Genomic DNA, 26685 nt, shown 5'->3' with positions numbered 1-26685 from the left:
ATGTCGTATTTTAATAATTCACCTTATTCAATAATATTTGACTGCTTTCAGTTAAATATAAAAAGAAGTGTGGTATTATTGCCAATGAGACAACTCTCCACAATAGACCAAATGAAACAGAAATTTACAATTATAGGTCACCGTACAGCCTTTAACAATGAGCAAAGCCCATACCGCATAGGCTCAGAAATGACAAATATAAAACAATTCAAACGAGAAAACTAACGGCCTAATTTATGTACAAAACAATGAACGAAAAACAAATATGAAGCATGGTTATACATAAAATAGCTGTAACTTTATAAACAAAAACAAAAAGATTGGTAGCACTAGAAGATTTGATTAAAAGTACTGAAATCTAGACATTTCTTTTAAACACTTATTTTATATTCATTCACCATATATATTTTGTTGCTATTAAAAAATCCAATTAAATGAATTATAGTGTATCTGCACTTCAATTTGACAGTTACCAATGATGAACCATGATCAGCATAACATTTGTATAAAGACACATTTTCATACAATAGAATTCGGAAACGTATACTTTTTATATAGATATGTTCTATATTGAGAATTTTTTTTTCTTTTATTGCAGGATATGAACAAAGAAGTGTTGAATGCTTTTCGTCATATATACATATCACTGGTTGGATTCTCTATATCTATTACCTTGTTGGTGATATCATTGTTTATATTTTTCAAATTCAGGCAAGTAGTCCTATGATATAAATATTTTATATAACCTAAGCCTCAGAACAATATTTTTCATTCAAGGACCCCCTATATCCTTAAAAAAGCAAAATATGTATAAATCTAATCAAATCAGGAAACACGTCAGTGGTTTAGGGGCCAGCTGAAGCCCGTCTCCGGTCGCGGGATTTTCTCGCTGCGTTGAAGACCCATTGTGGCCTTCGGCTGTTTTCTGCTCTTTGGTCGGGTTTTTGTCTCTCTGACATATTCCCCGTTTCCATTCTCAATTCTGTTAATCATAACTTTGTTTTTTTTTTCATATTTGGATAGTTTTGTATTGAAAGCAGATTTAAGATAGCTTCTGTTTAATTTATTCAAAAACCTCTTAAACAACAGTCATTTTATAGCTGGATATAATGTATTGACATCTGTCTGTTCATTCATCATCCAAACAGCTCAGTTAAGAGAACAAACCTCGCTGTTGTGAAACACCAAAAACAACTCAATGAAGAAAACACACCTCTCTGCTGTGAAACATTCAGACAGCTCAGTTAAGAAGCAGAACCTTTCTCTGTGAAACATCCAAGCAACCCAGCTAAGAAACAAAATCGTTTTGATGTGAAACATCCAAACACTACAGTGAAGAGACCAAATCTCTGCTGTGAAACATCAAAACAACTCCGTAAAGATAAAAAACTTCTCTGCCGTGAATCATCAAAACAACTCAGTTAAGAGAATAATCTCTATGTTGTGACACATCCAAACAACACAGGAAAGATGACAAACGTCTCTGCTGTGAAACATCCTAACAATTCAGTATGAGAACAAATATCAATGCCGTTAAACATCCTAACAACTCAGTATGAGAACATATCTTAATGCCGTAAAACATCATAACAACTCAGTAAAGAGAACAAATTACATAATGAAAACACAAAACACAACAGCAATGAACTCTGACGAAAAACCAGAACATTTCAATTTTATGTATATACTTGTTGTTGGAATTCAGATCTGTAGGAAAGCAATCTGAATGTCATATGTTACATAATTACATCAAACTTCAGAGTACAGACCGCTAAGAAATCATTCATTTATGAAATGTAAGAATATTTGTTTCATAATTGGACGTTTTAATAAAGACGTTTCCAAATAACACTTTTACCTTTTAATTAGCAATTCCATAACTAAAATGGGTCAGTTATATTCTGATGAAACCCGGTCAAGCATGCACAAAACGACTATCCAAGATAGCACATTAAAGGAACTAGATTTTGTACTTTCGGTCAGTTAATTGATGCCATAGTGGTATCATAAGTAGTAACGACAAATGAATAGAAATTACGGATTCAACCTAACATAACCATAACAAGTCTAAAGTATTATATATTTCTTCGATACTTCATTTTATTCAAGTTGCCACGTGCCCCCTTCCCTCCGTTATTGCTACCTATAATTGTTTACTGTGTAAATATTATAATAAACAAATGGGCTTGCAGCAATGATTGTTGGACTCTGAAAGCATGTAAAAACAAATCAAAGAGAATTTATTTGAATGCTTTAAATTACTAGTAACAGAAAGCGTGTTTATATAAAACATATCAAGACGTTTGACTTTTCCATCACATGTCCCTCATCCATTTGCAAGTTACCAATACATATGTTGTTTCCACTGTCAAATAGACGTTAAAAAGTAGAAGATAGATGTGATTGTCTCCTAATGATTCTACGTGATCACAAAAATCATTTTTTCTATCCCTTGTTGCTGGTTTTCATTTTACAATTTCCCATCATTTTCATTTGATCTGCCTATTTATTTTTAATTTCTTGAATAATAGTCACTTGTGTTGACCTTAATCTCCGTAGGTACCAAAGATTCCAAGTTGTATTATTTCTAATTATCTAGGAATCAATTAGCCTGTTAATTATCTTTTTCATCAGTATAGATGTCTCCTCATACTAAATGTCACATAAAATGGAAATCAACTCAACAAAAACAATTAGCAAGCCATCCTCTTTATGACATCTTATTAAGATGGAGTACCGTAATGAGTTGAAGAAGATGGGCAATAATTTAATGAACTGCTTTCTAAATTTGGTTACAGCTTAAATTAATCTAATTGGGATATGAGAAAAAGAAACGATTACTACTGTAAAAGTATAATGCAATATCTTAATGGTTTCAGTAAATGTATAATGCAATATCTTAATGGTTTCAATAAAAGTATAATGCAATATCTTAATGGCTTCAGTAAATGTATAATGCAATATCTTAATGGTTTCAGTAAAAGTATAATGCAATATCTTAATGGTTTCAGTAAAAGTATAATGCAATATCTTAATGGTTTAAGTTTATTTGTCAAGACTATTTAAACATCCTTTGGTTTGAATCTTTGGGTTTAAACATTAGCTTCAGACGTACCAAACTTATATAGTGTTATTTTTATTCCATTCATAATCAGCAGATTTTCTTGTTATTTTTTACAAATTATTTAAAACACTTGTGTAATAATAGGCTAGCAAATTGGCTGGTTGTGTCTTCAAAGGGAATTAGAAATTACGTTTCTTAACAAAGGAAAATATGTCACACTTGAATTTAGTAAAATATGAAACAAAAACTGACTGCAAAGTCACTACAACAGAAACAATATTTTAAAATCACTGAGGTTCGTGTTAACCTGTCTTTAATTTCATGTGTACTGTTTTGTAAACTGTTTTTTTTTGCTCTGGTATTGACTGTTTTATTTCGGGTATTGATTTTTAATTGTTCCCTTGATATCTTATGTCTTTTATTTTCGTTTCAGACAACTACGTTGTGACAGAATAACCCTGCATAAAAACCTGTTCATTTCTTATTTACTGACTGCTATTATGTATATCCTGTATAATGTATTGGTTATAATGAATGGTGATGTACTCCATGATCAACCGGTATGTATACAAATTAATGTATTGGTTATAATGAATGGTGATGTACTCCATGATCAGCCGGTATGTATATCCTGTATAATATATTGGTTATAATGAATGGTGAATTACTCCATGATCAGCCGGTATGTGAACAAATTAATGTCTTGGTTATAATGAATGGTGATGTATTCCATGATCAGCCGGTATGTATACAAATTAACGTATTGGTTATAATGAATGGTGATGTACTCAATGATCAGCCGTTATGTATACAAATTAATGTATTGGTTATAATGAATGGTGATGTACTCCATGATCAGCCGGTATGTATACAAATTAATGTATTGGTTATAATGAATGGTGATGTATTCCATAATCAGCCAGTATGTATACAAATTAATGTATTGGTTATAATGAATGGTGATGTACTCCATGATCAGCCGGTATGTATACAAATTAATGTATTTGTTATAATGAATGGTGATGTACTCCATGATCAGCCGTTATGTATACAAATTAATGTATTGGTTATAATGAATGGTGATGTACTCCATGATCAGCCGTTATGTATACAAATTAATGTATTGGTTATAATGAATGGTGATGTACTCAGTGATCAGCCGGTATTTATACAAGTTAATGTATTGATTATAACGCAGGGTGATGTCAACAGAGCTGAAACTGTCAACTGGCAATTTATAGGAGTTATTGCCCCTGGGTGATGATTTTACCATTTTTTTTTCTTTTTTGCATTTTTCTATATAAACTATAGTAGATACGTAAAAACTTTTGAAAGCTAACAATTTCAGCAAGATAGGATGTACAAGTGAGTCAACATGACCTAATCGTCAGGCGCCATAAAAGATCTATCGGCTTTAAATGACTATTCGTTAACTATGTTTTACAATTTTGTCAATTATCTCGAAAACTTTAATAGCTAGGTTGAAACTGTAAACAGTTAAATTCTCATCAAATATAAGATCTACAAAAGTTTCAATAAAAAAGAATTACAAAGCGGCAAACATAATCTTTACCATTAATAAAAACTCAACACAATGCACTAAAATTGGCAAATGTATAACAGAATTGCATAAATTTTATAAACAAAGAGTTCAAGATTTGTTTCTTGCTTTTTGTACAAAACGTTAAAACTTTATTTTGATATAGAAAGAAAGAGGAAAATCAATAGTGGTCCAACTCCTATAAAACACAATTTATTGGGTCATCTAATGATCCTTCTGTAGTAAGGTTACCGTCAAATTCTGTTAGAATTCCCATGAGGCCTATCAATGTTTATCAAATGTGACTTTATATTATTTAATCAAATCTTTTATCAATATCTGTGTATAGTGTTGATTAATATATAAAAAAAAACTCGAATTGTAGGCCCATTAATGATTTTTAGTAATGTGAGTTTCAATTCCCTTAACAGGAAAATAAAACGCGTTTCTGATCCTGATTAGTAAACCAAACATATGATTCCAATGTCTGTGAGAACGACACATGTTTTTCTATTTTTAGAGAACAGAACACTTATCAAATCCCATCACCTGTCAAATATGTTTTTAAAATACATAGCACCTGTCAATTGGTATCTAGATTATCCATCGCCTTTCAAGTGTTGCTAGAATACCCATTTCCTGTCAAGTGTTGCTAGAATACCAATCACCTGTCAAGTCTTGCTAGAATACCCATTTCCTTTCAAGTGTTACTAGAATACCAATCACCTGTAAATTTTTGCTAGAAAAATCAATACCCGCCAATTTTTGCTGGTAAACCCAACTCCTGTCAATTGTGTTGCTAGAATACCAATCACCTGTCAAGTGTTGCCAGAATACCAATCACCTGTCAAGTGTTGCTAGAATACCCATCACCTGTCAATTGTTGCTAGAAAACCCAATACCTGTCAATTGTATTGCTAGAATGCCCATCACCGGGCAAGTGTTACAAGAATACCCATCACCTGTCAAGAGTTGCTAAAATACCCAATACCTGTCAAATGTGTGTTTTTAGAATACTCATCACCTGTCAAATGTGTTTTTAGAATACTCATCGCAAGTCATACATATTCAGAACGAGAACAAAAGTAGTCTACGAGGACACTCCACACAAAAGGCATTGGAATTAATGTTCCCATTTCGAAAGGAAGTATCTGGCATCATCAGTTCTGATAAGTGACATATGAATGTATGAAATTAAGAAAATCAACAGGAATATCGGTTTTGACGTCGTCTAATACAGAAAAGGCCTGAATTGGGCATCACTCCACTCTGTCCTTATACCAAGATACGACAAACAACTCGAATCTTTCACAATAAGATAAAAATCCGAAACAGAGTCAGGAGCCTCTAGCCTTTGTTAGTCTTGTATTATTTTTAATTTTAGTTTCTTGTGTACAATTTGGAGTTTAGTATGGCGTTCATTATCACTGAACTAGTATATATATATTTGTTTAGGGGCCAGCTGAAGGACGCCTCCGGTTGCGGGAATTTCTCGCTGCATTGAAGACCTGTTGGTGACCTTCTGCTGTTGTCTGTTCTATGGTCGGGTTGTTGTCTCTTTGACACATTCCCCATTTCCATTCTCAATTTTATCATTCTCTCACGTGACCTTGTTATTGCAGAAACAGGGTATTCTACACTTTATTGATTTTGGACAACATTATATTAACCCTAATATTAAAACCGAAAACACCAGAACTTGTGATATTTTGACTAGGGATACTAATTGTCATATTAAATAAATGACAATTTTACTTCACAAAGAATTAAGAAATGACCATAATTGTAACGGCTGATATTGTGTAAGGGTTATATGGTAACCTTTGCGGGCTTGGAATATGCAGACAAAAACGAAAGTCGGACAAATCAATATAAAGTTAAATCCTAGACCAGACATTAATGATAATGACATTGTTCATCAATATTTCAGTCAAAATGATTTCTTGAAGGTAAAGCTGAAGTTTCGAAAGTTTTAAGAACGCCGTCATGAACTGGTTGATCGTTACGATATATAGGGTTATAGGGTCAAAGGGATCGTGGCAACAACCAAACAACAGATGTAATAAAAGACATATCATAGAGAATACCATATTTAGTAAACCATTTGTTCGTTATTTTTTTTTTAATATATCAATTTCTTCCGTGAGGATATCAGATGTTTTTTTTCAGATTTGGTGTGTTGTGCTTCACGTTATTACACAATATTGTGTTGTGTGTAATTTTGCCTGGATGTTCTGTGAAGGTGTTTATCTTCACACTATAATGGTGAAAACGTTTACTACGGGAAAATGGCTCATTATTGTCTGTACCGTTATAGGCTGGGGTAAGTCTTTAAATGGTTCCTCTGAAATCGTAACTGACATGATGTACAATGTATATTAAAAAAATTATTAAAATAATTTTCGAACTCCCTGAATTTGATATTCCACGGCTATTGCTATTCTTTAAAGGTACTTTTTGAGTAGACAATAACCTGTCGTTCGCGACATGCAAACTGGTCAAGTAAAATGGCACATACAACAGGTTTTTATTAAGGCGGGATGATCATATCAATAGTTTAAGTACTCTGAGTATTGCTTCAAGCAACTAAAATAACTTTTCTTTGATACAATAAATTATTGTTTATTATTGTTATTTTTGTTCTTTTTTTATAAACTTATATTTTATTTTAGATATAAGCGATTTTTCTGTACAGAATTACTATAAAAAATAAAATGTTGTTTGAATGCCAATCAGGACAACTATCAACAAGAGGATAAATGACGATGGGGGTTGGGGTAACAGCCATAGGTCATCATACGACCTTCAACAATGAGCAAAAGTCCATACCGCACTGTAAGTTACAAAAGGTCCCGGTATGACGTAGTGCGACACAATTTAAATGAGAAATGCAACGACTCGATCCATGTTACAATTACAAACGAAAAATAAAACCCACAGCAGACAGCAACCAACGACAACCAGTGACTGACAGGCTATTGGCTCGGGATAGTTGAAATGGTTCGATTCATCAAATTGCTACGAAGCACAAAAGTATAACCAGAAGACCAAAGAATGACACAAATAATCGATTCAAGAACATTCGCAATAACCGAAAGCTACCCCAAAGCCACTTACCATTAATAAACAAATCATGTTTTCCCAGACTAAAATTATCATCAGCAACCTTCCAATGGACCAAGTGTAAATATTGTTTGTTCTTTTATGTATGTTTTGTTAGTATATTGAAATTGAAAAGTGAATGCTTGTAATCATAAAATTAGTTAAACATATATTCATGTGTCTGTCTCATGTTAGGAACCTCGTTGATGGTTATATTCTTTGACGGCACATCTTACAGTATGTTCAAAGCTAGAAAGGTTCAGAAAGAGATTGATTCTTGTTCGTTGTAAGCCAAATCAGTATTTTTGTATGTTAAAAATGAGGCGTCAAGAAATAAAAAGAACCAAAACAATATAGTTCGTCTAACTGTTAAATGATTGTACTTTAGAAGTTGGTATCAATTATAGATAAATCTTGATATATATACAATATTATTTCTACATACCAGTGCACACATAATTTTATTTTGAAATATACACAACAACAAAAAGCTAAAACTGATGTTAATTGGCAATGATTAAAATTAAAAGAATGATCATTCATAATGAACAAAAGGTACTGTTATCAATGTTCTCAATACAATTTGTAACTGTGTTTACAATAAGAACCAGAAAACATATTTAATTTAAAAAAAAAGAAAGGAAGTAGTAGGCATAACCAGGAGCCTGTAATTCAGTGGTTGTCGTCTGTTGCTGTACATTGTATATCATATTTGTTTTTCATTTATTGTATCGTACATAAATTAGGCTGTTAGCTTTCTCGTTTGAATTGTTTAACATTTGACATTTCGGGGCCTTTTATAGCTTACTGTGTGTATGGGGTTTGCTCATTGTTGAAGGCCGTACGGTGACCTATAGTTGTTAATTTCATTATCATTTGGTCTCTGTTGGTAATTTTACCACATCTTTTATTTTTTTTCCCGAAACCGATGGTAATGATGGAAAGGAAATTTGGAAATCACTGTGTGTTCCGAACTATTCCCCCAAAACTAAACCAAAACGAATATCCATAAGAGAGAATAACAATCTACAGTTTGTATACTACCATTAGGGTAGCGAGCCATATTGATTCATTTGGTCTGAAAGACAGAGAAGCGACACAAAAAATCAGGTCTCCTAATTAAGTATTCAATGATTTTGCATGATGAAACTTTACGATGGTAATGACCACCATGTGTAGATGTGCACCTTACTTCGGATTTTGCAAAATGACAGTAGTTAACATGAAAACTGCAAACGTGTGAGCATTTTAAAAACCCTATTGGAAACACATTAAAGTAGGAGTATGGTCTTAACGATTAAAAGATAAAAGCCAATGAAACTCTTGTAATGTTAAGATGTGAAATAGATTTTGAAATATTTCGAAATGTTCACCGTTTCCATAAAATATTAAACATGTGAAAAAACTTATTGAAACTTTACATAATTTTGTGTGCTGCCATCATATATGTACACGTACTGATTGAAGGTTTCAAAATTTGCCACCGTGACCTTGCAAGCTGTAAGTTCGGGGTATCATTCGAGATTGCTTACAATTGCAATTCTAATTGTTATCCTTCTTCAAACATTTTTGTTCGATCATTTCTCAGAGATTATTGGTGCAATTTTGACGACACTTCTTCAAAATAATAACCACCATATGTATATGTGCAGTTTCACTTTAAAAATTTTCAAAATGCTGCTGCTACCATGGAAAGTGGAAAATGGGATTTTTTTTATTTCTTTTAAATATTTTGTTGTAGACAATACCTTGTGACGATTACTTTGAAACTGTACAGGAATTTTCCCTTTCATATGTAGATGTTTAAAATTGTATTTAGAAAAAAGGGACATGGTATCTTCAATAATGATCATGAGACAATATGACCTATTTAAGGGTCTACAGTTAATAGTGACCTTTTGACCTTGACCTGTGACATTGAACATTATGTTTCAATTACTAAAAACAAACCGTAAAAGATATGAATTATCTCAGAGAAAGGTTGTATCTGACAGCAATTCGAATAAAATATAATGTGATCTCCCAGGGTAATCCCCAATCCTTGCACATTGAAAATGTTCACATATCTTGAAAATGATTGAAATCCCTCCAAGGGTATACATTTATGGGAAACTTAGGGTACTTTGCTTGGTAGACTTTGTAACAACATCCTTGTACAATAATTCCCTTTTATTTGTATTAATATTTAATTCACAATTTGTCATGGGTATCGTGACTTGTTAACACTTGACACTCTAATACGCGCTTTTGTAGTGGTATGGATGGGTTGAGGCGTCTTTGATCATGTCATTAAGACTGAAATTTGTTTTCATTCTAACATGAAATTAACATATTTACAGCCTTTGCCGTCAAACCAAAACAGTTTAATCTAACTTAACATCTATTTCTTCTTCTACAAATACATTGCACCTTCTGTAATTTTTGATCATTATTTTCTTGTAAATATAGTTAGTTACAACATTTTATCATGTTCGTAAAGATATAGCATGCGAAACTATATTGATATATATCACAAAAGTATATAGAACTAAGACTTTTTAAGACTTGTGTAGTTTTAAAAAAACGGGCGTTTAGGGGCAATTTGTTTCATTTATTGGACATCCATCAATTGTTTTCATGACTTCACTTAAATTTGCTACAGTGTTTTAATTCTAAAAAGCTACATCTTTGAACACGCCATTAGTACATTTGTAAATGAAAGTTCATGGTTTCACAAAGTCATCATTTATAATACTAGAAGCACACTGTTCGAAAATCAATTAACTTTTAATACATGATAGATGTTTGCTACTCTTATTTATATCTAGTATAAATCATGCATCTAATAATTTTTAAGTTTAATAGATAACGTTACGTGGTTTTGAATTCATTGCACATTTTATCCACAACGTCTAGCAAGTGATCGTGTACCACAAGTCAAATGACATTAAAAACTTTTTAAAATGAACTCTATAAAATGTGACAAAGTATCTTTTGCGTGTTACAAATAGATCTGGTTCATTAAGGAGCAATTTCCAGTTAGAATTCTGTATTTTTGACTGTGAAATGTGCATTAAATGCATTTAGGGTTAATTTCTACTATAATCAATTGAATAAGCTTGACACATCCGTGATCTGATGATCCACAGGGAAATATGTGTTCAGTACTTAACGTATATACTACAAATTAATATCTTTCTTTTTAATGTGCTTCTTGCTGAAAGTTGATTACTGAATCAAATTACCTTAATACATTGAACCTTATTTATCACAAATTTTAAAGTTATAACTTAAAGGTCAAAAGCACAGAGAATTCGACAAACATTTATATGTTAACGTAAAGTTTCTAGGTTTTACAGAAATTCATCTGTTTTGTATAACAGATTATACGATTTTTGTTCTTTAAGAATGACCTTTATTCTATTATTAATTTGTGCTGTCTCTCAGAGGATAAAATATTCCAACTCGTAACCCATCGTTCGGAGAGTATCTCTTCGATGCAGCAATGTTAGATTCCTCAGGTGACGTCAAAATGATGTGAACAGCAAAGCTGAATGGTTTCTAATTTTTAAGTTAAGATCAATATCATTCTGTTTCAGAAACAGGACTTTAAAAATTATTTTAAGCAAAACAAAAAGGTATGACATTTGTGTCATTAGTGCATCAATCCACAAAAATCAACTTGACAAGAACACAATTGAAAAACTTTCTCTAAATTTGATACTTTTGTTGACGTTCTGTCTTTCATCGACTAACCCTTTTTGATTTGTATCTTCCTTCTGTTACTACTGTTCGTATTTTCCAATCAATTATTTCCAATATTATTTTCCCCAAAGGATTGTTCTTTTTAAAGTGTATGCGATATCTCTATATTAACATAACCCGATTAATTTCCTTTTAGTTTACAAAATGTATATATTTTCAGTGTGTCCGTTTGTGTTAGTAGGAGTCTATACAGAAGTAAGAGCCTCAAGTAATGTACACAATGTATATATTTTCAGTGTGTCCGTTTGTGTTAGTAGGAGTTTATACAGCAGTAAGAGCCTCAAGTAATGTACACAATGTATATATTTTCAGTGTGTCCGTTTGTGTTAGTAGGAGTCTATACAGCAGTAAGAGCCTCAAGTAATGTACACAATGTATATATTTTCAGTGTGTCCGTTTGTGTTAGTAGGAGTCTATACAGCAGTAAGAGCCTCAAGTAATGTACACAATGTATATATTTTCAGTGTGTCCGTTTGTGTTAGTAGGAGTCTATACAGCAGTAAGAGCCTCAAGTAATGTACACAATGTATATATTTTCAGTGTGTCCGTTTGTGTTAGTAGGAGTCTATACAGCAGTAAGAGACTCAAGTAATGTACACAATGTATATATTTTCAGTGTGTCCGTTTGTGTTAGTAGGAGTCTATACAGCAGTAAGAGACTCAAGTAATGTACACAATGTATATATTTTCAGTGTGTCCGTTTGTGTTAGTAGGAGTCTATACAGCAGTAAGAGACTCGAGTAATGTACACAATGTATATATTTTCAGTGTGTCCGTTTGTGTTAGTAGGAGTCTATACAGCAGTAAGAGACTCGAGTAATGTACACAATGTATATATTTTCAGTGTGTCCGTTTGTGTTAGTAGGAGTCTATACAGCAGTAAGAGACTCAAGTAATGTACACAATGTATATATTTTCAGTGTGTCCGTTTGTGTTAGTAGGAGTCTATACAGAAGTAAGAGCCTCAAGTAATGTACACAATGTATATATTTTCAGTGTGTCCGTTTGTGTTAGTAGGAGTCTATACAGAAGTAAGAGCCTCAAGTAATGTACACAATGTATATATTTTCAGTGTGTCCGTTTGTGTTAGTAGGAGTCTATACAGCAGTAAGAGCCTCAAGTAATGTACACAATGTATATATTTTCAGTGTGTCCGTTTGTGTTAGTAGGAGTCTATACAGCAGTAAGAGCCTCAAGTAATGTACACAATGTATATATTTTCAGTGTGTCCGTTTGTGTTAGTAGGAGTCTATACAGCAGTAAGAGCCTCAAGTAATGTACACAATGTATATATTTTCAGTGTGTCCGTTTGTGTTAGTAGGAGTCTATACAGCAGTAAGAGCCTCAAGTAATGTACACAATGTATATATTTTCAGTGTGTCCGTTTGTGTTAGTAGGAGTCTATACAGCAGTAAGAGCCTCAAGTAATGTACACAATGTATATATTTTCAGTGTGTCCGTTTGTGTTAGTAGGAGTCTATACAGCAGTAAGAGCCTCAAGTAATGTACACAATGTATATATTTTCAGTGTGTCCGTTTGTGTTAGTAGGAGTCTATACAGCAGTAAGAGCCTCAAGTAATGTACACAATGTATATATTTTCAGTGTGTCCGTTTGTGTTAGTAGGAGTCTATACAGCAGTAAGAGCCTCAAGTAATGTACACAATGTATATATTTTCAGTGTGTCCGTTTGTGTTAGTAGGAGTCTATACAGCAGTAAGAGCCTCAAGTAATGTACACAATGTATATATTTTCAGTGTGTCCGTTTGTGTTAGTAGGAGTCTATACAGCAGTAAGAGCCTCAAGTAATGTACACAATGTATATATTTTCAGTGTGTCCGTTTGTGTTAGTAGGAGTCTATACAGCAGTAAGAGACTCAAGTAATGTACACAATGTATATATTTTCAGTGTGTCCGTTTGTGTTAGTAGGAGTTTATACAGCAGTAAGAGCCTCAAGCAAAGATGATAATATACTGTAGGTATAAGCGCTACCATTTTTTGGTTATTTTACTACAGTATTTAAAAGAAAGTAGGTGAAAACATACGAAAAGAACACTAAATTACATCTATTGCATTACTACGAAGGCCATAGACTTTAAAGTCTGAAAAAGACGTTTTTGCTCGAACGAAAGTAAAAAAATGTAATTTTCAAGTTATTGCGTCATTTTTATCATCTGAAGGTCTCTTGGTTGTTTTTTTCTACTAGAGTGGCCTCAGTATTTCATATATGTGGCATGAAAAATTCACCAAAGCCAAAATATATATATCTCACCTCAGATATGGTTAATAAGGATTGTTACCTAGTATTATGGGATCACTAGTCGAATAGTTGTTAGATCTAGATCATTATCATCGAGATTATGACTCCTTCAAGCAAAATTGGAGTTAAGCAATTGTTGCCATTTGCAGGTCCGTTTAAATAAGAAATAAGAAATAAAAAATAATCCATATATGATTAAATACGGAAGCAATGGATTTCGATGCACAAAAAATTAGACCAACAACAACAAGTTTGTAATGTTTTATACGCCCGTTTACGGGACGTATTATGGTATACCGTTGTCCGTCCGTCCGTCCGTCTGCCCGTCTGTCCGTCCGCCTGTCCGTCCGTCGTCAACATGTCGGACAATAACTCAAAAACACTTTAATCAATCTGCATGAAACTTTGGTGAATTATTTATATCTATTGACGAGAGCTCCCTTTCTTTTTTTTATAAATTTTAGATTTTAAGTTTCCGAGTTATGAGATTTTATTCATTAAAAAGGGGGATTTCCAGTTTTCGGACAATAACTCAGAAATACTTTCAGCAGTTTTCATGAAAGTTTTGTGAATTGTTTATATCTGTTGACATAAGCTCCCTTTCGATTTTTATAAATTTTTAGATTTTACGTTTCCGAGTTATGGGATTTTATTCATAAAAAGGGGGTGATTTTCCAGTTTTCGGACAATATAGTGCTTTGAGCAGTTTTCATGAAACTTTGGTGACTGGTTTATATCTATTAAGATAACCTCCTTTTAGTTTTTCATAAATTTCTGAAATGACATTGAGAAGTTATTGAACTTTATTCTTTAAAAAAGCGACGGGCGTATCATGCGCATGAGCGCAGCTGTTTATTATTTATTGTTATTTCGAAATGCTGCATTATTTTACATAAGAACAAATACAGTACAAATACAAGTCTCGGATATAAATCAAAGTCGGGTATTTTATGTATAAAGTCAACGCATTGAGTCATTTTCATCAGTAACGACGAGCTTTAATTAATATTCTCCAAACTGAAGATTTCTTTAAAGTGTTAAGCAAATTGAATGTAATAAAAAACCTCTATACCTTAGTCTAATCTGTCAATAGATCCTTGTTTTGATTCGGACCTAGATTGAAAATTAATCACACATCTTAATTACTATAACATTGAAGGGTAGATTGATGTTCTTCTTACAGTTGTTGGAATCAAGAAAGTACATTACAGTGGATAATGTTTGCTCCAGTGGTAGCATCTATTTTTGTAAGTATTTAGGAACAAGACATAGTAAGTCTTAATCCAATTTGATTAAGACTATATCCATACTACTGATAACGTTAGTTTAGATTTGATCCACACTGCACTAAATGTTAGTCGAGATTTTATCAACACTAGAGTTGAAGTAATAATATTATAGCTAGGATGTTATCCATAAGTCTACAATCAACGTTGGCTAAAGTTTCATACACAAGAGACTTAACATTAGCAAACATTTGATCCACACTGCAGTAAATGGTGGTCAATAGTTTATCCAACTAGAATTGAAGTCAGAACCTTTTAGCTTGGATGTCATCCATAAGTCTACAATCGCTGTTGGCTTAGATTCATTAAACTATATAGTTAAAATGAATTGAGATTCCATACACAATGTATTTAAAAACGAGTTATGAATCCTTAAACAATATAATTAACTTGAATTAAGATTCCATACAGAATATAGCTAACGAGAGCTAAGATTTTAACACAATATAGTTAACATGATTAAGTTACATTCCATACACAATATAGTCAACGTTAGCTAAGATTTCATACACAATGCAGTTAACCTGTGCTAAGATTTTATACAGGATATCGTAAACTGACCTAAGATTTTATACAGGATATCGTTAACCTGAGCTAAGATTTTATACAGGATATCGTTAACCTGAGCTCAGATTTTATACAGGATATCGTTAACCTGAGCTAAGATCTTATACAGGATACCGTTAATGCAGGTGTACAGTTTCTGCTTCACTTGTGGCACCAATCGTAATAAGATTTTACGTCTTTCATGTATTTAAAGCCTATTGAAACTGTATTCATGACAACAGAAATAGTATTTGGATTGTATGCAAGATGAAATGAAAAATTATGCTCTTCGATTTATCTTTCCTGTCGAAATATTTAATTTTCTGGGTTACACAATGTATGTTGTATTATTTACAATTCAGGTGGGAAAAAAAGAGGAATATGCTGTTAGTTCATTTTTATAGGTTTTCCTCCTCAAATATTGCTGACGCATGCATCCGGATTTTCGTCTGTTATATAGGATCATATGCCAAAATTGGGATACTTTGCTAATTTGCATAGCGGCCATATTGCCTTATCATGAGGACAGCCATTACAATAGGAGTATACATGCCCCTAAAATAAAAATGCAAATGTGCCAATTCCTAAGTAGAATCAACAATTTATCCGCTTATAGGTGAATTGTACATGTTTTTTGCCTTCTGTTCGTATACAACTGAACACTGTCCATTTTGAAAATCTTTAGGCCTTTTCAGTTTTTGAAAATCGGAAGCGTATCCGTAGTACAATTGCTATATAAAATAACGAAAAATCGTAAAAAATCAAGATTCAAAATAGAAATAAGGATACAAGAAGAGATTGTTCATGATTTTTTCGCATATAGAGAAACACCCTGCAGGTTGAATGTTCAGGTTACATTACTTTTATCTTGTCTGCTCTTTTAAGTTTTTTGGCCAAATTGTTTAAAAACACGATGACTACATCCTTCCAATTTCGTAAAAGTATTTTTCCTTAAAATTAAACAACATATTTGTAAATATCCGCCAAAGGAAGTTTTCAAAGGCACGGTAGTTTTAGATCCAAGACGGAAAAAGACTGGAATATGCGCAAATTTGATATAATTTATATTTTGAATCTACAACTAAGGGAAATAGGATTTTGCCATATGATGAAACAAGTCGTTTCCGAATATATGCAGGGTCCACCTTAACGGTTGCTAAATTCAGAACGCTGCGTGAAAATAAGAATATATATCATGTGAGGCTTCCATGGAAGCATGTGTCGGCTGCTGTCTCGAAATGGTTTAAGCATATTTTGGAAATTGCCTGACTTGATATTGGAAATACCCTTATCATTCAGTTCAGAAATTGAAATACTAGTATTCAATGTGTTTTGTTATGTAGTCCCTATGAGTCGCTAGCGACAGATGTACGCTGTCAGACGACATAAGAATGGTTCGATTTATAACTTTAGTGTTACTGTCGACAATAATATTGCTATTTTGAGATGTTAATGTTAATGGCATCGATTTAGTGTGATTTTGAACAGGATAGTTTTCACTCTTTATGAATTACATCTTTAAAAATCTCAAAAGCCATGAAAATGGATAACCAAAATTTGTCCAAATATCAGTCTTTCAATTTCTACTTTGACCGTGTCTTTGAACTATTGACTCAAATTTCGATTTGGACTTTTCTTTTAGGACATTTGCAAACCAAGTTTTGTTGAGATATTATTTATGTCCAGCAACAGAAATGTAAGCAGCCTGAAGCCAGAATGACATTTTTTATAATTATAGCCGTCGCAAATCGGTGAATAATCAGTTCCTTTAAGGTAATTATTGAAAATAAAATTTTGATTCATTTTATATTTTACAGTTGAATTTGATTTTTCTGTGCAATATAGTGAGATTGTTGATAACAAAACTACGACAGATACCAGAAGCAGGACAGACAAGGTAAATAGACAATAGTAAACAGACAAAGAAATATCTCGTTTTCATTTTACGTATAATTCAATTATTGTACTCTTTATATCTCGTACGAGTTACAATTATCCGACAATTTCACATACGAGAAACAAAAACGTTAACATTTGAGAACTATTAAAATAAGTATGCATATTACAATTTATTTAATGCAATTGAAGGTGAATGATTTCTACGTTTATTTCAATTAGTGTTTTTAAAAAGTACTTTCATGATCAATTTTCTGTGTTATTATTTCATTTTATGCAGTTTATTTGTAATAAGATAAAAGTGAGCGTTTCATAGATATATAATTTTAGCATTTATTTAAGTTTTTATACTAAACAGAAAAGCCACAAGAGCAACATTAATTCTTATTCCATTGCTTGGTATACAGTACTTATTGTTCCCTATCAAACCAGTCGAAGGATCTAGTTGGGAAGAGGTTTACCTAATAGTTGTAGCACTTCATTTATCATTACAGGTAAATTATTTCTCGCCTATGTGCCATGTCGCGTATTTGTATAGGGGAAGCAATTTGGTTATCCTACCTCACTCGGTATTGGCTGATAATGTTATGTGAGCGAACACTTTACTGATACCACTTTTCTGATCCCATTGCACTTTGTCGGATTAGGAATTTGGTATTGACAGCAGATCTTTAATAGTTTGTTAAATCCATTCTCAATTGTCTAGACTAGAGAAAGGTTTAAAGTTATATAATTAATATTAACGCTTGTCTAGAAAAGTACCGAGCCACTCCGTACTTTATAGAACCAACGTAAAGTAAGTCATCCTTAGTCTCAGATTTGATTTTATGGAAATCGGAATAAGCTGATTATCTCCCTCATTTCAATAAAAGAGCAACCATATTTATTTTGAATTAATGTGAAATCAGCTTTCTTAAAATATCCAAAGTGACTTATAAGGCGACAGATTTAAACGGACAATTACATTGTGATTAATTGAAATGTTGCGTATAGAGTATCATTTTTATTATTTTTATTTTAAGCATTTCTTTTATTTTTTAGTTATAAACAATTTGATTACAAAGGTAGAAAGACCTCCAATTGTTCTTTCAAATATATTCAAGTCTGCCAAAACATTATTTATTTGGCTTTGATCTAGCTTTTAGAAAATGAGAGTACTCCTAGATCGGTTCCTTTTTTATTTTTCATCTTGTAGTTTTTTTTTGTTGCTCCGTGCCGATCCGGTGAGTAAAGCCTTTTCCAACTGATTTTTACAATTTGTTGTCATGGTGTACTGTGTCACTGCTATCCCATGTTAGTGAAGGGGTGATCTCTCACCATCATGCTAATTCATCCCCGATAAATTCTTTATGTGCATGTCTCAAGACAAGTTCTATGTTCATGGTAAAGAGAGCTAACATAGACAAACGAAAGTGTAAAGGAAAAAATACATGTTTTGTCGAATGATTGTCATAACGTGAACTATAAAAACATACTCAATAACAACTCAAACTTGTATCCTATTTTCTTTAACTTTTTACCTAGTGGAAGATACTAGGAGATATCAAACTCATAGTGGAAGAAAAACTGACAACGCAATGGTAAACAAACATATCAAGCGAAATAAAGTGTTCTGGGAGGATTATTGTTTTATATTTAAGTATTTTACATATTTTCCATGAAATCCCATTTTTACGAAAAAAAAAAAAAAAAAAAAAATCAGAGACTTGTTTTAGCATTGAAAACTGATTGTCGACAAACCTTTTCAAACATGTTTTTTTTTTTTCAGAATAAGACTATAAAAACTACAATGAAAAAAAGCGTGAGAATAAACAAAACGTTTATTTGATGAATATGCAACTAGAATTATGCTTTCTTTTATTGATATCACAAGTTCAGTGAATATTACCTTTTTAAGGTCACTGTTGATATGTTACTTTTGTCTGACCGAGAATCAAGACGGAAAAAATCATTTCTAGTAATGATTGTCGATTACGTACAGGACTCGAATGTTGTTTTTTTATGATTTTTCCTGGAAGGCATATTTTTATTGCATCTATAAATTATTAAACAAATAATACGTGAAACATTGTTTGATTGGTCATAATTGAGGTCTATTTGATGACTATCCGAATTGATTTATGTCTGACAGTGTCAAGATGGATCATTCAAACAGGGAACCGGACATCTAAGTCTTCTGTTCTCAATGTTGACGGATAGAATTCTTCTGCAAAAAAGGTTTCTAGAGGTCCCGAAAAAGTAACAAATTATATTTTGATCAGTAAAACTTTAGATAATTAACGTTCATAAAAGACTTAATCCTAAATGAGCCCCGTGATGAAGCTTTCACAAAATAATTAACCTTGCTCTTAACTAAACTAACGCATAGAAAGTGTTTCCACTTTACGATCTATCTTCTTGGACTTTGACAGTAATTGATGAAGTAGCTACTTGTTTGTCATTAAGAGGTGCTTCCTTTCCAATTTAATGTTTGTTCATTTCTTTTTCCTTTTATTGATACGAAGAGACTAATATTTTATATAATTGATACTTGAAAGGAGATAATCATTCTTTGAAATCACCTTTTTCGAGTTGTATTACGCTTTATGCTGTTGAAATTGAATAAACATTCAAACTATAGCAGTAAATGTGTTATTTTAGCTTTTAGATTTTTAACAGACGTATTTATGTTTTGAGTATTCGATATAAAAGTATACATGTCATATTACAGCTACATTTTCAAAACATTATAAAACAGTTAAATCAACTATAATTGTTTTATATTTCAGGGGGCGTTTGTTTCCATCATATTTTGCTTCTGCAATGGAGAGGTAAATAATTCATCTTGATCAATGCGATATTGAATAGAGAAAAATATGCTTTAAAACTTCTTTGCACTTAAATTTATTTATAACTGATATTTAACGTCTCCCCAACCATTACATACACCTCCCCCACAAAATATGCAAGTGATAATTGTGAAAACGTCAGTGAGATACTAAAACCTGTTGTCTCGTTCGTTATTTTTATTCACTATTTGATAATGTTTCATCAGTACAAACTAACTAAACGACCGAAGAACTTAAAGTTTGGACATGTACAACGCATATTTTTTTTATTTTGTCGAGTGGAAATGGGGGGGATATATACCTTTCATGCCCAACCATGATGGATAATCGAGTTATTTTAGATGTATATTGATATTATTGAAATAACTCCCTTTGATTAATGGTTGAATTATAGTTTACCCCTCAAAGTTCGTCGGGTAAGTTAATTTATTATATTTTATCAATATTCGACACCATCACTGGTTTAAACTTAACTTTGTTTTCTCTGAAGACAGATGTGTGTTTACATAGGATAACAGTTCATAAACTCTGTGAAGAACATTTGTTGACGATGATTTTGACACAGAATTGCAAATTTTATTTGTTTTTATCAAATAATTTATCTAGGACTTCTAGAATTATGATGAAGTTATTTATATCTGAAGGACAATTATTATACAAAGAACAATTTCTTACAATTATTTTTTTTCTAATTCGGGGAGGGGTTTATGAATGGAATAACCATCTTACTCATTCTATTAGCATACATACCAAATTTGACTTTTAAGCATCAACGTTTAGAAGTACGACGTAATGTTATAATAACACAGCGGCGTAACTAGTATGCATGCTTGTGTGGGGCATTCATATCGTCTTAACAATACTTTGATGTTATTTTTACATCGCGATGACCCTGAGGTCATCCCGATGTATTGCTATCGCCTAGATTTCCATTATGTAAATTAGTTTTGGGTTTGTAACCGATCTATAAACATGATAAATATGCGCACATAAACGAATGCAAAATAACATTCCTTATCGTTTGAAATAAATACATCTCTTCAATGAATACTGATAAAAATATTTTTGTTTACAACATAAATTAATAATATGAAAATGTTTTGTAGTTAGATATATATATATATATAAGTAAAAAATCATTGATAATATCAATGCACACGTACCGAAAAATTGTGTTAAAGCATGCGGAAGAATATCTCAAAGAACGTTTTGAAGGACCGGTAACTCTGTAATTGTTTTTGCGGGAAAATATGAATGCCTACTCGTATCCAATCTTAGAAAAGTGTCCACCATGCACTTGCATTGCACTATTATTAGAATAGTAGAATAGAATGATATACAAATGGATGCAAATCATATATGTATGTAACTGTTATTTTAATATAATATATAACAACAAATCAGTGTATACTTGTATCACTACAATATAATACATGTAGTTATTACGGTGAAGATGAATTTCCTGTCATTTATTCATCATCCACGCACGAACTTGTCTCAGAAAAAAATATATCTCTGTACATTAACCTCAGTTTCAGGTAAAGAGATATGTTGTTTTTTTTTCTGAGACAAGTGCTTTTGACCATCCTCAAGAACTTGTGGTCATCCGGTGTTCAGTACTTCAGTACTTTGATTATAATGGGGACCATCAACTTTCATCAATTTCTGGCATTGAGACTGCCTGAGTTAACACTTGACACCGAATCACACTGGCAGAGATTTAAAAAAGGGGAGAATTAAGATCTAAAAATCCCCACATTTTGACCCCGATACATGTTTATACGCCTATTTACATTCAGGAACCTTGTTAGTGGTTGTCTTATGTCAAATCTTTTTTGTTGTTGTTGGTAAATTGGTGTTGATTAGTTGATTACATATCTTAATGTTAAATATATTTGCATCTTTTTTTATACTCGGAGCGACTTAATAAGAGCTGTTTAGACACATGTTTACTGTTGACAGATGTCTATTTGATATGAACTACAGTCTCATTCATGTATACCATATTATTTTTTCGATGAGGAAGTAAAAATATAACAAGCAGATCACACATTTGAAGAATCATCTATTTTCGCTCTGAAGAAATAGGAACATTTTAAAGGAAAAAGTGTAATGAAGGTGAATAGATATAAGAAGATGTGGTATGAGTGCCAATGAGACAACTCTCCATATGAATATATATGTATACTTTTAGAGAGTTGTAAACAACTTCAATATTTTCATAATGTGTACAAAAATGAAAACTATATAAATATTTAAAATTAATCACCATTCCAAACTCAAGACATGCTTATCTAGAAGAATATATGATAAGAGTAATTATAATTGGGCTTTCGATTGAGAGTTGCCTTTTCATAAATCTACCTTTTTGCCTACGTATCATAAAAAGGGTGATAATCGTAGTAAAAAATAATGCAAATGAATATGCGGTTAGTCGTTATCCAAATATTCTGACGCGCGTCTAGTGCGCCAGTTTATAAGCCGGGTTTCTTTAGTGAGATCGTACAACACCTAACACGATGTCACTGTTGGTAGACGTTTACCAGTCTTGGGACAAAATTTCCCTCGCCTAGCGGCTTGGGTGATTTCACCGTCCCTTGACTGGTATTTTTCGCAAATACCCCTCCATAACATGATATATCTGTTCAAAATTCTCTATTGATTTTTTTTATACGCATAATTATCCTAAGAATATAGGACTACATTGGCTAGAGGTATATGGGGAGGGTTGAGATCTCACAAACCATGTTGAACCCCGCCGCATATAGCGCCTATCCCAAGTCGGGAACCTCTAGTCTTTGTAAGTATGTGTGTGTTTTTTTTAAAAATTGGTTCATTTAGAAGTTTCGGAGTCTAGTGTGACGTCCATTCCGTTGAACTAGTATAGTTTAGTGGCCAGCTGGCGCCCGCCTCCGGGTGCGGGATTTTCTCGTTGCGTTGAAGACCCATTGGTTGCCTTGGGCTGTGTTCTGCTCTTTATTCGGGTTGTTGTCTCTTTGACACATTCCCCATTTACATTCTCTATTCTATGAACTGAATAAATATAAAAATCAAATGTTACACATGTACATGTAGACAATGTCTGGATTTATTGAATGATCAGATAATCTGTGTGTATGCATTTCTTTCCTTAAACATTGATTGATTGGTGCTTGCTTGACGTCCTGTGGCGAATAGTTCATGCTTACTCAGGACAAGAATTAGTTAACAGTTAATACAATAGGTATGATCGGCAAAATGGGTCGACTTTGAGGACTGTTTTCTATGAAAAGAGTGCAATTTGGATAAGAGCAGAAATTTTGACTAGCAACAGGCCACCTACTGACCCCTCAAAGAATTGTTGCATGTGTTTTTTAATGTGTATATAACTTGGCACATACTGGTACGCTAAAGAAAGCTTTGGAGTTAATATCCCACTTCCGACACGGCGTGGCTTTGTATTTGAACACCCTGCACAGCTAGACAGACGTCCCCATTATCATGGATTTTACAGCCGAATGTCAGAGTCCAAGGGATCATATTTGTATATCCAAGTTAACCCTTGAAATACTTTCATTAACAAAAATTATAGGTTACTAACCAGGTATTTCTGATAAACTGCAGAAAGAAGTATGTCCTTTTCGAGCAAACGTAATAACTATTTTGCGGAAAAGTAAAACTTTACAAAATTTAAAGAACTGTTATATGCCTATCATGGTTGCGCCTAATGTTATTTAAAACCCTGCAGTAATAACATAGCAACCGTACACATATTTACATTTATGCAGAATGCATGTGCAATGTATATCTTTGACGCAACATACGCAGTATAAAAAAAGTTGTTAAAATTATATATTGTGCTATCTTTCAGGTAATTACAGTTATAAAACGTAAATGGGCTCTTCACAGGGAAAGTACTTTTACAAGTAAAGGACGTTACAGAGCGCCTTCAACCATAGGCACGACATCTTACACCCTAGTGGATCACGTGTCGGGTGTTGCTACATCTGTCACGTGATCAGTCGTTATGGCAGACCACAAAGAAAATGTTTCAAATATAATTATCATTACACAATAGTAATTGGTGAGCTGTTAGAAAAATGACTGTGCTATCGTTTTTGAGAATGAATGTGTTTCATTTAGTGCAATTTGTTGACCTATGATCATTACAAGTCTAAAAGGTCAGCTGGGTTGTTGTGGATAGTATAGATTTGTAATGTGTAAATAATTGCAAAATTTGTTTACGCGTTATCTGTTTTACTCGATTAGCAATATGCAGAGATGATTATGTAAGTAACAGTAAGCTACAGTATCTATGACCATTGCTATGTACTTAAGTCCCGGTGTTGTGTATTTCAGACACGAAATATTATGGCAAACAATTATCAGATTTTAAAGTTTTTTTCCTCGTATGTCTTTCTGTGTAATGCTTACATAATAATGCATTTTAACTGTATTATATCCTTTTTGAATCAAATCCCCAAATAAAGTAAATTAATCTGTTGATTTATCATTAGTTATTAACAATTGACACAGTAGTTAGATAATTACGATGAGGTGCTTTAGTCTTACAGTTGCCACCATCATGCATCAGTTGATCATGCTTATAGTACAATCTTCAATTTCCCCCCATTAATCACATACTTTGTAGTTCCCGTTACGGCTATTCTCGATTGAAATTCCTTCTGTACGAAATTGAATAATTTAAAAGAAGAAAATGATTGATTATGTTTCTACCTTGAAGTTTGAAATTTTAGTAGAAAGCGTCCTACTTTATTTTCTCGCGTATGTTTGCCCTATATTACTAGCAAACTACAGAATGTGTAAAGTTTCATAATGCTTGTTGAAGGCTTTATTCATCTTAGATTCAAAAGATTGCCAGAAAACCATTTACCGTATCCTCTCATTAAGTTGACTTTAAAAAACGTCAGAAAGTAGTTGAAAGTATTTCCATCGTAGTTTCATTGTGTCAGAAAACGGTTCAGTGGTTTTTATTTTAACATTGTCCTAATTCGCTGGAAAAAGGACGACTGAAATCAACATTTGAACATAGGTTAACTTCTATACATTGTCCTCACTGTCCTCTTTTAAAGTTTTCGTATTCTGCCAGAAAATGTAGTTTGGTGCTAACATGTGTATGCCATATTAAATGGACATATAATGCTTATATTCTGTTCATATTTGATTTTTGTTGCTCAATATGGGGAAAGCGTAATGCAGATGGAATTCAAAGAATTGTTAAGATGCAGAAAAGAGCTGCCAGAATTATACTGGATGCACCAATACTAACACCTACTGTAAATTTATTTAAAGAGCTAAAATGGTTAAAATTCAAATATAGGATTACTTATCATAAATTGATTCTTAATAATAAAGCTCTTAATAACCTTAACAGATTATGTTATCTGATTATGAACCTACACAGCAGAAATTTAAGATCTTCTGCAAACAATAATCTAGCCTTCGTCAGGCCTAGCACAAATTCGATGAAAAATCATTAAAATATAGCTCCTCAATACTTTGGAAGAAACTACCAAATGAAAAAAAAACTATGTGAAAATCTTGGTACTTTTTAAAGTAAATGTGTAGATGTTTTAACTATAAATGATATGTAACAACTCTCTAACTCGATTTTGACTTTTTATGCGACTGTCATACAAGTGAGAGGTTTAGCTAGCTATAAAACCAGGTTTAATCCACCATTTTCTACATAAGAAAATGCCTGTACCAAATCAGGAATGTGACAATTGTTATTCATTCGTTTGATGTGTTTGAGCTTTTGAATTTGACATTTACTTAGGGACTTTCCGTTTAAAATTTTCCTTGGATGTCGGGATTTTTTTTTGTTATATTCGGTATTTTTGTAATTTTACTTTTTAATGTTTATGTATAATGTATAATTTTTGTTCTTGTTCTACAGACAATCATTTAGCGTGAAAGTTGAATTGTATGTTCAAAAAATTGTAATATTTGTAATACATGTACTTGTTCTGTATGTTTTTCGTGAGTGCCTCAAAGTAGATTATTGAATGCTTATTGAGTTACTATAAAGTCATTATTATTATTATAATGAAAATAATTCATTATATATGTCATGCGTCCGAAGCGCTTTCCTGCATTTACCTTTGAAAGCCAAGGTTCTATAAACACGTAGAACCGTTATGAGTAATATGACTAAAATGGATCTAAAAGAATAGCCAAATTCATCAGTCAGAGTGGGTTGGAACATCAGTTTCATGATAGTTTCCTCAGTTATCGATGGGAATTTATAAAGAAAAGTATTTTTTTAATCATGTCAATACCGAAGCACTCGCTATTGAACTGTTTGTACATTCGGGATCTGACAGTCCACCAGTAGTGGAAGTAAAGAAAAATAACACTTTACAAATTCCGTGCGTCCGAAGTGCTTTTTTGGATTCATCTTCTTCAAGCGCTAACAC

The 26685-nt window shown here is 32.5% G+C and overlaps 1 protein-coding gene across 1 annotated transcript in view; it reads left to right on the top strand.

Annotated features, from left to right (window-relative positions):
• Positions 1 to 26285, top strand: part of LOC127731039 (calcitonin receptor-like) — an 82443-nt gene extending 56158 nt beyond the window's left edge. Inside the window, exons 5-13 of the mRNA XM_052239812.1 lie at positions 599 to 711; positions 3498 to 3624; positions 6774 to 6927; positions 13359 to 13425; positions 14894 to 14957; positions 17360 to 17439; positions 17797 to 17932; positions 20207 to 20248; positions 24117 to 26285. Coding sequence (XP_052095772.1) covers positions 599 to 711; positions 3498 to 3624; positions 6774 to 6927; positions 13359 to 13425; positions 14894 to 14957; positions 17360 to 17439; positions 17797 to 17932; positions 20207 to 20248; positions 24117 to 24263 — 930 coding nt within the window. The 3' untranslated portion in view covers positions 24264 to 26285. The remainder of the gene's footprint in view (positions 1 to 598; positions 712 to 3497; positions 3625 to 6773; positions 6928 to 13358; positions 13426 to 14893; positions 14958 to 17359; positions 17440 to 17796; positions 17933 to 20206; positions 20249 to 24116) is intronic.
• The last annotated feature ends 400 nt before the right edge of the window (positions 26286 to 26685 follow it).

Source organism: Mytilus californianus, unplaced genomic scaffold, assembly GCF_021869535.1.
Source record: "Mytilus californianus isolate M0D057914Y unplaced genomic scaffold, xbMytCali1.0.p SCAF_2, whole genome shotgun sequence".
Lineage (NCBI taxonomy): Eukaryota > Metazoa > Mollusca > Bivalvia > Mytilida > Mytilidae > Mytilus > Mytilus californianus.
The sequence above is the reverse complement of the archived record's forward strand: the minus strand, read 5'-3'. Positions and strand labels throughout refer to the sequence as shown.